Raw genomic sequence first — 12,892 nt, 5'->3', positions numbered from 1 at the left:
TGGAGAGTGGCCAGTGTTTATGTCGCTCGAACCTCGAATTCCTCATTCATTTCTAGACATGCATCTAGTTCAGCTAAATTCCTCGACGACAACCCCAGCTTTAGTGGTTTTGTTTGCATCATCGATCTAGAAACCTTTGTGCAAGCTTGTATGTATGTATGTATGGCTTATGGTTGCAATACATTTTGAGTCTCCTATAGCTGATCATGTAACACAAATGGCTCAATCAATTTTTATGGTCATGCCTTTTGCGATGCTTATGGCAAGGTTTTGGGCTGGTTTATGGCTATGTCCGAGAGCCATGTATAAACATCTAAGTGCTCAGTTTTGGGCTTGTTTATTATGGCTATGTCTAAGATACAGTCGTGTGTTGTCCAAGTTTACTGGCTAAGTGCATGTTCAGGGCTACGTCCAGGTTTAGTTGTGGATGTATGGTCAGCAGTCATGTTTATTTCTGTTTGCAAGTTTATGGCTACGTCCGGGTTTAGTGATCGCTGCCATGTTCATTTATGTTTGTAGGTTTATGATGAGGTCCGGGTTTAGTTATTATATGTATGTGGTACTCTCTGATAAGCCAATGTTTATGTGTATATTAGTGACCAACAACCTTTGTTTATACTGATGCATTCTAACCAAAATTTATCTTTTTTTATTTGGTACTCATGTATATATGACTTATGGCGAGTTTGCGCAGTCAAGGTAATCTTTTGGTTTCAAGTTTGGTTCCAAGTTTAATAAGGTTGTAGTCCATTTCGAATCTCCTATAACTGATCATGTAACCCAAATGGCTTGCTCAATTTGATTTTTATGGCGAGGTTCGATATTACTTTCTCCTGAGTTTATGGTAGGTCTTGTATATGGTGTTATGGTGAGGTTCGGTTGGTGTTGTTATGGCATGATGTCGAGCTTATGGGGGAGGCCAAGTTGTTACCATGCTATTGTCGAGTTTATGGGTGCGGCCCAGGTTTATGACAAGGTTCGATTGGTGTTTGTGGCGACTCTACGTTTACGGTATTTTGGCGAGGTTTGTTTTTAGTGTCATATTGAATGTGTGTGTGTTTACGTTGAAGTCATGCTGGGTGTGTGTGAGCTTTTGGCAATAAGTTTATGGTCATGTCCGAGATTATGGCAAGGTCCCATCGTGTATGAAAACTATAAGGACCATTATGAGGCTGATCTGGAAGAGGCAAGACCTGGCAAAAGCGAGAGCAAAATCAGAATCCCAGAATTGGTAAAAGCATATGTACATGGCTATGTGCACGCATCCAAAACCTAGCAAAATCACCATCAAGATCAGCTGAAGCATGACCCTTTTGGGCTCAACCTGTAGCCCTATATAGAGATGCAATACCTGGGAAAAGCCCTAGAAAACTCAGCCCATGAGCTTGTTGTCAACCACCTGGCAAAAGCCTTGTGTTGATGCGTTATGGTTTCATTTTGCTGGTGATATCAAAGAGACAACACTTCATTGTTGTGACCACTTAAGAGTGATAAAGAACAAACAACCAGATTAAGACAACCCAAATGAACTTTAGGATATCTACAAGTTAGTCTAGCTTCTTGGGGTTTTCCCATCATATCAATCTAATTGTTACAAAAACACATATACTGTGATTGTCCAAGTCATGTTCACAAAACATACATAGCTTGCAAAGTTCCAATGAGGAATGACATATGAGGATGACCCTAAACCGCACTCAAGTCATATAAAAGTAATTTGTGTCTATGAGGCATAGACCTTGTTGTATATCCATCCATCATCAAGCTTCATAGTGAGATGTCGTTCACAATCAATATGTGATACTTCGTGGTGGTCACATGCTATGATAGAACCATTGTCCGGGTTCTCACCATCCCATAAATGTACAAGGTGGTTCATGATCTGGGAAGTTGAATTTGCAGACAAGTGCTTCTGAGATAAAGGAAGCAAAGCATGGCATGTATGGCAACATACTATATTTGAACCATCAACAAGAAGGGTTTTGCTACAACAATGCCGGTAATTAACACGTCGCCATTTCTCAAAGCGCACCCGATTTTGCCCTCGCTGGTGCTTACGTTTCAAGGAACTTGTGTTTCTTGTTTTTTTTGTTGGTTGGGGACAGCCTTCAACTGCCTCACCTATGCCATCAATGATACACGATAGCCTGCCATGCCAAAGCCGTGTTTGTGTGACATTTGCCTGGATTTGTTTGATGCTACCCTTTCTTAGCAAGTTGACCTCCTCCGGCTCATGGAGATTCTCCAAGTTCTCCATAGAGATCATTGTTGCATTCCATCGTTGGTTGCAAGATCAGCCATTTCATGCACGCTATCCACAATAGGTAAAATTGCATGAAGCATTGGAAAACAGCTTTGAAGTATTAACCGAAGCCCATATAGATGCTTGCATTGGAAGGACCAGTCTGAGCAATCACAGTACGAAAATTGCATGCTCACATGGTACCAAGAGTCCAATGTCATGCTTTGAATCTTGAAGAGTAATGTAGATTCATTCACCACCTAAAGAGTTTCAGGATTAGTCTTGTATCATTGACATAGCTTCTCCCCATTAGCTAGTGCCTTTGTTGCACTGTTGCTTGAACCATACATAGCAAATCGTCTAGAATCCGTTGTCAATGAACATGCCATGAACTTTACTAAGAGGTAGATCAAAGAGAAAGTCCAAGGAGTGGGACAATAGCTCACCTAGCTCTTGCCTTTGCTTGAAGAACTCCAAGAGAGTTCCTCCCGTCCAACTTCCACTCCTCTCATTGCCAACAAGTGCATGAAGTAGATCCAAGGCTAATCCATTTATCCTCGCATCCAAGAGAGTATACTTGACATATTGCCATAGTCTTTCCACCAGATTTTTTGTGTCCACATTACCATGGGGAAAAAGACGTCCAAACTTCCGCCAAAGTTCACGCCATACACATGACTTTGAGTAGCATCCATTGGAGACATAAAGTTGAATATTTTCATGATTGGAGTAGTCCAGCAAGAGGCGTTGAAAGCGAGCTTCAAAGTCGTCCTTGGAGCTAGAGTGCATCAAGTTACACATTGAAGAATAAACATGGTCTTGCATGTGTCTTGGCACTTGCGGTAAAAGGTTCTCGACCCAAGCCTTTTTGACATGAAACCAACAAACCAGGACATGACATGCTACTTGGACTCCTTGTCCTTCACTGTGTTCAGCCTAACAAGTAGGATCATCTTTGATGGCTCTCAAGATGGCATTCAATTCTTGGGGACATTTTTCTATCACAATTGCATTCGATCGTATGCTACCCATTCTCGAGAATATCATCCGGATGGTCAATTCAAGGGCAACTCTCTTCTGACATGTCTCAGGGTCACTTGTGCACATCATCAACCATAGTGGAATCCCTGTACCATTTTGATTTGGCAAAACAGCTGCATACAATGGCTACCCATAAATGTTTGTCTTGAATGTGTTGTCCATGGCCCACGCATTATGTTGTGAGAACCAAATACACATCTAAAGCATCCAATCATCTTGAATGATGACGACAAATGGCTTGTTGACGTCTTGCAAAGCATTTGGATTGTATGGTTGCACATATGCAACCTTTCAAAAGCAACAAGCAACTAAATAAGGACACAAGAAAAAGGAATACATAAAAATGAAGGTAAGGCACTCCAAAGTACCTTCCCTGTGGCTTGTAACTTCAGAGACTCCATGTACATTGCAGACCAATCATTCCCAGATGCACATCCTAGAGAAAAACAAAATGGTTAAGTAATTAAAGGGGTGACAAGAAAAGAAAATTATCTTACTACCTTCATGCCGTAGGCTATATGCCAACTGTTGGACCTCCTTTGAGATCATGAAGAATCAAAAAGTTGTGCGATCTAACAAGAATGCTCGTTGCATGTGGAAGTTTTCTTTTGAAACTGACATTTTGGCAACATAGCGACATGTTCCAACATCAAAATAATCCTCCATGCAACATTGAAGCACACTTGGATGAACAAGTAGATGATATAAGTCATCCCGAGAGCCAGGAACATGGCCCTCATGCGTAGCACGAAGCAAAATGGTGACCTCATGAACTCCCTCACTGAATTGCACTTGTGCCTTGAAAGGACAACCGCACTTCTTCATTTTCCTCTCTCTGCGCTTGTTTTCTCCATGATGCCTTCTTGAACCACCATGATGACAGACATAGTAGTTCTCTACCTTACCTTCGCCTACCTTGGCTGATCTTATCTTAACAAGCCTGACTTTATGGTTTATCATAATACTCTCCAGCACATCACACACATGAAATCTATCTGTAATAATTTTTTCACTTCGGAGTTTTCTCACCGGCATTGCCCTTCCCTCCAACCTTCTGAAACATAAGCGATTCAGATTGGAGGGTAGGATCCTTCTTACACACCTGACAATTTCTAATTGTATCTCTAATGAATGAATTAGGTATGCCATGCCTTTTGATATCTGTGCACCATGCAGTTTTCACCGGATTCATAGTTTCCAACATGCTCAAGTGAGCCCCTTCTGGTCGATGTGACATTGTTCTGTAACGGTTGTCCAATCCTCCTTTGGTGCAATGGCTTTGGGAGGGACACCCCTCAAGAGGATCCTAATTGATCCATGCTGAGGGGATCCTCGGATCACAAGATTTTCCTTCATCTTGTTCCACCGTTTTACATCATGCATGCCGGCATTGTGCAACATACCCAATGTTGGCTTACAAATCCCTTGAAGATCTAATAGCATAAGGTCATAGCTCTCCCAAGAAAATCTAAAGAAATGGTGAGAAGCATGCAACTCTGGGTCAAAATATTGGGTTACGGGTTTCCCCCTATGGACTGAATTTGCAAGGAAGGTTGAAGGGGATTTGGTAAACTCCTTTACTTGGTCACCACCACTAGAATGGGATCCTGATTCCATGGAAGCACTACTTGAGCCTGTTGATGACGAGTTGCCTTCCTCCAACTCCTCATTCAAATCAAATATATGATATTGCTTTTGTTTCTCCCCATCCTCAAAAGCATCCAATCGTGCCTCCATCCTGCCCTGCATCCCTTGATCTCCCTCTGCCTCTCGGGTTACATTTAGGTCAATGGATTGCACAACTTGTTTTGCCTCCCAAGGTACATTGAGTTCAAGCATTTGTTTGCTCCCCATACATGTTGTGGCTTCTTCCCTCTACCCTCCTACCTCTCAGAGATAATGTGTGGCCTCTCTGCCCACACTCTGCCCACACCCCAACAGTGTTGCCTCTCTGCCTTTTGACCCCCCTCAAAAGCGTCCCAAATTCAAATTACCTAGTCCCCCCTTTCACCCTGCTGACATGGCACTCCCCTCAGGTTTATCCCGCTTGAATTTGGCCAGCGTGCCCAGCCCCCCCCCCCCCCCCTTCTTAAATGCTATGTGTTATATAGTCTTGAGGGTTGCCCACCCCCAAAGGGCCCCCACCCCACGGCCCATAAATCATATTAGGTAAGTTTTGTTGAAAAATCCCAAAATGCCCTTAAATTCCCCTTTTCAATCTCACAAACATCTCTCAAGACAATGCCTTGGCACTTTTGTGTAAATTACTTACAAAAAGATTCGTAGATAAATTCCCCAATTTATGAGGAGCTAATTGGTGAACATTTTTGTATATAAGGTACTTACAAATAGATCTTATTATAACAACATTTTGATTTAAAAATTAAAATGGCATGCCTCTAATATTATTAAAAGTACATCTATAAAGAAAGAGAGACTTAAAATATGAAGTATTACATGTAAATTGATCTATAAGTCAATCTCTCTCTCTCTCTCTCTCTCTCTCTCTCTCTCTCTCTCTCTCTCTCTCTCTCTCTCTCTCTATGTGAGACCAGAGTGACTACCGCATGCTCATCTCCACCCTACCATATTTCTATATAGGCTCCTAGCCCCTTTTTAGGCTGAAATGTACACGGTAGAAGAATCTTCTGAAGAGGTGGACCCAGAGTTTATGTGCTTATTGGATGAAGCTTCAGAAGGATTCTCAAATACAGGGTATCGACCAATCTAAATTTGTGCATGAGCAAGTTTATTCAGATGCAATTGATGATGACCTTATGCAATTGTTAAATGATGCTCTACTTGATTTTGAGCATGTGCAAGATAGGGAAATGTTTTCTGATGCATCTTGGGAGCCCAATGAAGAGAGTACTCCTACCTGTGGTTGAAGATCAAAAATTGGATGAGCCACTTGCACAAAGGATATGGCAGTATCTAATGATACCTAATGCTATATGGGATTTAATGTTACCCTATGATGTAGGGGATTTTGAGCTAGCTTTTGATCTAGGAGGAGACAATTATATGCATGATTCGGGGCAATTGATTGATATGCCATTTGATTCAGGCGGAGATGGACATATGCATGGTCTGGGAAGATTGATATATATGCCATATGATCTAGATGGTTTTTATGATGTTTTATGGGTTAATTCATGCTTATGCTCTATTGATTGGAAATTCTTGTGTTTTCCCTATGATCTGGAGGAGAGTATATTCTAATAAGTCCACATATTGAAAAAAAAATTAAAAGCATGCTCACGGTGGGGTAGTGCTTATACGTTTACACATTTTGAAGACCGGTTGGCACAGACCAGAGGCTGTGCAGGTTCAGAGGGGGTGGATCTCGTGCAGCTCCGCTTCCATAGTGGGAAAAAGAGCAAAGGGATGCAGATAAATCCTACTTGAAGGCTACATGCTTATTGAGCAGTGACCAAGGCTCAGTAAGAGAAAGTTCAATGATATGTATGCCAAATATTGTGCACTTAATAGATCAATAAGTGTTGGAGGAGCACCTAGTCCAGAATGTCATCTCATGCAATGCATTGATAGTGGGGTATGCTACCAGAGCACTACGGTTGTCGATATGTAGTCCTAATGTGATGATCATCAATGCTTTCACCAGGATGTATTCCAAATGTGTTGTGGTTGGCAATGATTTGGTCGATGTATACGCCAAATGTGGTGCCCATTGGGAGCATAATTTGTTGCCCATAAGCTAAGTACTAATGGTCGCCCATAAGGGCATGCCCATAAGAGAAACATATTGTGCTAACAGTGTTTCAGTTGACACAGTGTTGTGCTCAGCAATTCTTAGCCAAGGTGTTGTGCTAAGCAATGGCTTGGTTGCTATGAGAGCAAATGAAAGGGGTATGGCCGCCCAAAGACCAACCAATGGCTGCCCACTATGACAATAAGACCGCCCATAGAAAATAAGAAGAGGTTTTAATGTGAATGGGGGGGTGGGGGGGAGGGATCAAAGGCCAAGGTGTGGAGGTAGTGAATGCGAGAGCAAGGGAGAGAGAATGCGCTCATAGCGCGCAGTAGAGAGCTCGGATGATGTCACCCATGAAGCAAAAATTGCTCAAGAGTGCAAGGCACCCCTATTCGGTCAGAACTCCGTGGGATTGCGTGCACCTCCACCCGGGCCATACCAATTGGCAACAAGCAGCTTGTCACGCCGCCTTGACAAAGGAGGAGTTTTGTTTAGCCAAATATAGAAGAGTGGGGGGGGGGGGGGGGGGGATTTTGCATGAAGGGGGTGAAACAAAAGCATGACAAAGAGTGGAGGCAAGGAAGCAACAAGGAGTTAGGGACGAAAGCACGAGCTATCCATAGTGGGAAAAAGAGCAAAGGGACTACTTGAAGGCTACATGTTTATTGAGCAGTGACCAGGGCTCAGTAACGAGAAAGTTCAATGATATGTATGCCAAATATTGTGCACTTATTAGAGCAATAAGTGCTCGAGGAGCACCTAGTCCGGAATGTCATCTCATGCAGTGCATTGATAGTGGGGTATGCTACCAGAGCATTACGGTGGTCAATATGTAAGCCTAATGGGATGATCATCTATGCTTTCATCAGGATGTATGCCAAATGTGTCGTGGTTGGCAATGCTTTGGTCGATGTATATGACAAATGTGGTGCCCATTAGGAGCATAGTTTGCCACCCATAAGCTAAAGTACTAATGGCCACCGATAAGGGCATGCCCATAAAAGAAACATGTTGTGCTAGCAGTGTCTCAGTTGACATGGTGTTGTGCTCGGAAATGCTTAGCCAAGGTGTTGTGCGAAGAAATGGCTTGGTGGATATGAGAGCAAAGGAAAGGGGTATGGCTGCCCAAATACCAACCAATGGCCGCCCACTATGGCAATAAGGCTGCCCATAGAAAATAAGAAGAGGCTTTAATGTGAATGGGGAGAAAAAAAAAGGCCATGGTGTGCATGCAGTGAACGCGAGAGCAGGGAAGAGAGAATGCGCTCATAGCGCACTCGGATGAGCGTCACCAGGAAGCAAAAACTGCTCATGATCTCAAGGGCAACCTATTTGTCGGCATCGCTCTCGAGCGATTTGGCAGAGCTCCACCACCAACCTGCCACAGTAGCAAGGTGCTTGTCACACCGCCGTGACAAGCAAATCAAGTGGGGCATAAAAAGAAACACTATTTTTGGGCATAAAGAGGGGGGGTTGAGAGGAGAGGGGAAAAAAGAAGATCACGAAGGGCCAATGACAGCCTATGAAAGCAAGGGAATTGCAGGAGAAGGGGTTGAAGCAAGGGGGGAAGAAGAGGAAGTAGAAGGAACACGAGGAGATCTCTTTCCCTCTCTCGTCTACGGCACAAAAGATCTCTCTTGACCTTGGAGAAAGCCCCCAAAGGGTTTCATAGGAGGACGAAGGGGGAGAAGAGCTCAAGCTTGCAAGGCATAGAGAAGGGATCTCTCTCTCCCCACCTATGCAATCGGCGCACATTAATCAAAGGGTATCCAAAAGCAGTCGAACAGTGAGCTCATCGCCTTTTAAATCAATGCCGAAGGACACGCCCCCCAAGGATTCAAGGGACACGACGATCACATGTACTACACATGACATTTGGGGACTGCTACTGTCTATCCAAGAACAGGTACGACAACAGAATGAGGTTATTTCATGCCAAAATGAAGACCTCAAGAACCTGACACTACGCAACCAAGAGTTGGATCATACCATTGCACTGCAAGCTCTGAAGCTTCAACAACAAGAAGACACCTTGAAAACACTGCAAACTCAAGTGTTGGAACAAGGCAGTCACATAACACAGGTCACCAATAATGTAACCGATGCATCGGAGGGGTCTCCTCCATCTTGGGCACAAATAGTGAAACAAGAGAGGACAATGGGACACAAGACAGGAGAGATGTATACGTATGAGAGTATGTATACGCATGAGGATTCTACCGAATACAAGGAAAGGGAGAAAAGATCCCAAAACATTGTGATACGAGGCATGCCAAAACCTAAGGGGGAAACAGTCATGTCATTGAACGTAGACGTTACCACCCTGTTAGCAGAAAATCTTGATATGCAAGATGCAGGGGTATATGGGGCACATAGAGTGGGTCAGAAGAAGACTGATGCTCATAGGGCAGTTGTATGCACAATGTTGGATGCTCGCAAAAGGGCCATAATTTTGGAAACTGCACGCTTCTACTTGAAAGGCACTCAGTACTATGTAAGTGAAGATAGAACACCGACACAACAGGCAGCAAGAAGGAAAGCATATGAGGAACGTCTCAAGGAGAAAAAACCAGCATCACCGCCTAAAAATGCATAGGGGCACGCAACCCATGGGATCACGACCATACAGGTAACAAGCTGGAATTGTAGAGGTTTCCCATGGCATAAGGGAGAAGGGCTGGTGGATATTCTACCACAAGCTGACATACTCTTCCTATTGGAAACATGGGAACAAAACACATGCAGGCTGCCGGACATTAGTGGATATATCAAGCACTCCGTATGGTGGAATGGTACCAAAATGCGAGGACAAGGAGGTGTAGCTGTAATGTATAAGGAAGAGCTTCAAAAGATGGTTGAGGTATGCAAGATCGATGACCACAAGCGCTATATATGGGTTAAGGTTTGCTCATCAAAAGGATTGATCTTTGTTGCAGGATGCTATATCCCGCATCCAGAGTCACCTTTTTATGACACAAACCAGCTATCCAAAAATGACCCCTTTGCTGACCTATGTACAGACATTGCAATATATGCACAAAAGGGAGCAGTTGTCCTTCTTGGGGATTTGAACGCCTGGATTGGAAACACACAGGTACAATTGACAGACCATTCAATGCATCCTGCGGATAAGAATGGGGAACTTATACTTGGTTCTATGTGGGATAGATGTTCAAGTGATAACATCATGAATCATAGGGGTCAGCCATGATAAGTATGATGAACTCAATGCAGCTTGTAGCCATGAATGGTGCGGATAAGTTCATACACTCTGGATCATACACTTGCTACACGAAAAATCATGGGAGGAGTACAAATGATTATGCCTTGGTGAGATACGATGCATTGGAATTGGTCCATAGTTTTGAAGTGGGTAGCAGGCTACCAACCTCCGACCATACCCCAATTCATATATGCCTACACATGCCCAGTATGCCTATTGTCAACACAATGAATACACCAAATTGGTCATACAAAATGCAACTCACGAAGAAAGAGGACTGTGCTAGTCTCTTAGATAGCTTACTGTTTAACCGGAACATGCCTTGTGACATTGAAGAGACGTGGAAGATCTTCCGACATGCAATGGAGGAAGTGGCAAAAATTACTATGGGCAAGTATCAAAATGGTAAACAGACCAGGAAGGGTTTACCTCATAATCCTTGGTTTGATGCAGAATGCAAGGAGTCCAAACGCAAGATGAGAGGCTTAGCACAACACTCAACTGAATGGGAATGGGCTTCTAGAGAATACAATACACTCAAGAGGAAAAAGAGACGCATGTATGAACTCTCAAAAGAACAACAAGACCTCAGCAGGTTCAAGAAAGAGCCAAAGAAGGCTTGGCGTAACATGAAGGGGAAGAAAGGGGATGTGATGGGAGATTTCAGCCTAAATGAAATGTATGCTTATGTACAAACTTTGTATGCCCCGTCGAGGACTCAAGAGGCGACATACACAGGGGCTCATGCCGAACATCCAAAGCCCATCACCTTCCAGGCAGTCATTAAAGGCCTCAAAAGCCTGGCGAATGGGAAAGCAGCTGACACATTACATCTTACCTCTGAAATGCTGAAATGGTCAGGTATTGAGGCTAAGAAATGGATACACCATATGATGAATCAAGCAATCAACCAATACTTACCCCAAGATTGGCAAGAAAACTGGGTGAAAGTGCTCTTTAAAGGAGGTGACCACAATTTGCTCACTAATTATCGCACCATCATGGGGAGCTCATGTATGGCAAAACTATTTGGAAGCATTATTGAGAAAGATCTTAGCACATGGGCTGAAAATAACGGGAAACGTGCCATTGGACAAGCAGGATTTAGAGCCCGCCATAGCACGATAGACCACCTTATCACACTCCGGGTCTTGATGGATGAAACCAGGCTAAAAGGCAAAACCTTGTATTGTTGTTTTGTGGACTTCACGAAAGCGTTTGACACAGTACCCCGTCAAGGGCTATGGTCACGTATGGAAACTCTGGGAGTTCTTATGCATCTCAGGGCAGCAGTGGGACGTCTCTACCAAGAGGTCAGATGTAAACTCAAGACAAACACAGGTTTCTCACAAGAGTTCAGAAGCACTATGGGAGTTAAACAAGGATGCCCTTTGTCACCTACGCTTTTTGGACTATGCATAGATGAGCTTGATGATTTCATTAACAAGGCTATGGGAGAGGGGGGAGATCACCCTAGCATTGGTACTTTCACGCTTCTGCTCCTCAAATATGCCGACGATGTGGTTCTCTTTGCCTACAAGGCACTCCTTCTACATAAACTTTTGGATGCAGTACATGCATTTTGCAATGCAACGCGCTTGTCAGTCAATGTAGCCAAAACAAAGGTTATGTCAGTCCACACATGTAGAAATGAGAATCAGCCCATCATCACGTATGACGGGCAAGCACTCCAAGCGGTTGAGAGGTTCAAGTACTTGGGCATCTATGTACCTTCAAACCATGCATGGGGAAGTTGCGCGCAAAACAGAATTGATGCAGGACAAGCGAAATACCATGAATTTGAGAACATGTGCAAGCAAAGTGTCACAAGGCGATGGGAAATCAAGTCTCTAGCATTTGATGTATGCGTGGTCCAAACAATACTTTACGGTGTAGAGGTATGGGGGGGGAGTATCCCCGCTAGCACTTGGAATGACATTGAAAAGATACAGAAAAAATTCCTATGTAGACACATGGGGATCAAAACTACCACCCCATACTCAGTGATGCTTTTGGAGACAGGAAAGAGACCCTTGGAAATGCAAGCCTTACAAAGGGTGCACAGATACCTCATGAAAGTTAAGATGATGTCGGAGAGCCGTCTACCCCACATGGCATGGCAAGCCGGATGTAAACCGCAAAAGAATTACAAGAGTAAATTTCTCACATCCAGTCTCGTAGAAGACATATGGAAATGATTCTCTAGATGGAATGTGGGAGACCATGTGGACATGCACATAGAGGAAGGCACTGAACATGAGCATGGGCTGAATTTTGAGAGAAGCATACTTGAATCCCTACACACTAGATGGAGTATAGCAGTACACAGGTCCAAATTTGAATACTACGGCAAACACATCAATACACGATATTGGGAGACCTACAAGACTGGGGACACCCAAATGCATATCAGGACACCTATGTCCCACCGTGCAAGACGGGCCATTACTTTGATGCAGACGCGATCACACATGCTCAAGATTGAAACGGGAGGGTGGCTGAATATTAAGGAAAATAGAAGGACATGCACACAATGCAATTTAAACAAAGTGGAAAGCGAGGCCCATGTCACCATCGAGTGCCCAGCATACGCACACATCCGTGCTGATTTCCCATTGCTATTGCAAGGAGATGTCACCTTTGAGGAGCTTCTCTCTCGGACACACCCCGC

At 43.7% G+C, this 12,892-nt stretch overlaps 2 protein-coding genes and 1 pseudogene across 2 annotated transcripts; 2 read left to right on the top strand and 1 right to left on the bottom strand.

Annotated features, from left to right (window-relative positions):
• Positions 1 to 2,602: 2,602 nt before the first annotated feature.
• On the bottom strand, positions 2,603 to 3,904 carry LOC147453666 (uncharacterized; annotated as a pseudogene).
• A 4,904-nt stretch (positions 3,905 to 8,808) lies between these two features.
• Positions 8,809 to 9,594, top strand: LOC147453665 (uncharacterized). The gene has a single exon (XM_086516954.1). The coding sequence runs from the start codon at positions 8,809 to 8,811 to the stop codon at positions 9,592 to 9,594; it is 786 nt and encodes a 261-aa protein (XP_086373080.1).
• A 204-nt stretch (positions 9,595 to 9,798) lies between these two features.
• On the top strand, positions 9,799 to 12,304 carry LOC147453664 (uncharacterized). Its single transcript, XM_086516953.1, has 3 exons — positions 9,799 to 10,092; positions 10,197 to 12,119; positions 12,191 to 12,304. The coding sequence occupies exons 1-3, from the start codon at positions 9,799 to 9,801 to the stop codon at positions 12,302 to 12,304; spliced, it is 2,331 nt and encodes a 776-aa protein (XP_086373079.1).
• The last annotated feature ends 588 nt before the right edge of the window (positions 12,305 to 12,892 follow it).

Source organism: Adiantum capillus-veneris, chromosome 7, assembly GCF_014529385.1.
Source record: "Adiantum capillus-veneris isolate H3 chromosome 7, ASM1452938v2, whole genome shotgun sequence".
Taxonomy (NCBI): Eukaryota; Viridiplantae; Streptophyta; class Polypodiopsida; order Polypodiales; family Pteridaceae; genus Adiantum; species Adiantum capillus-veneris.
The sequence above is the reverse complement of the archived record's forward strand: the minus strand, read 5'-3'. Positions and strand labels throughout refer to the sequence as shown.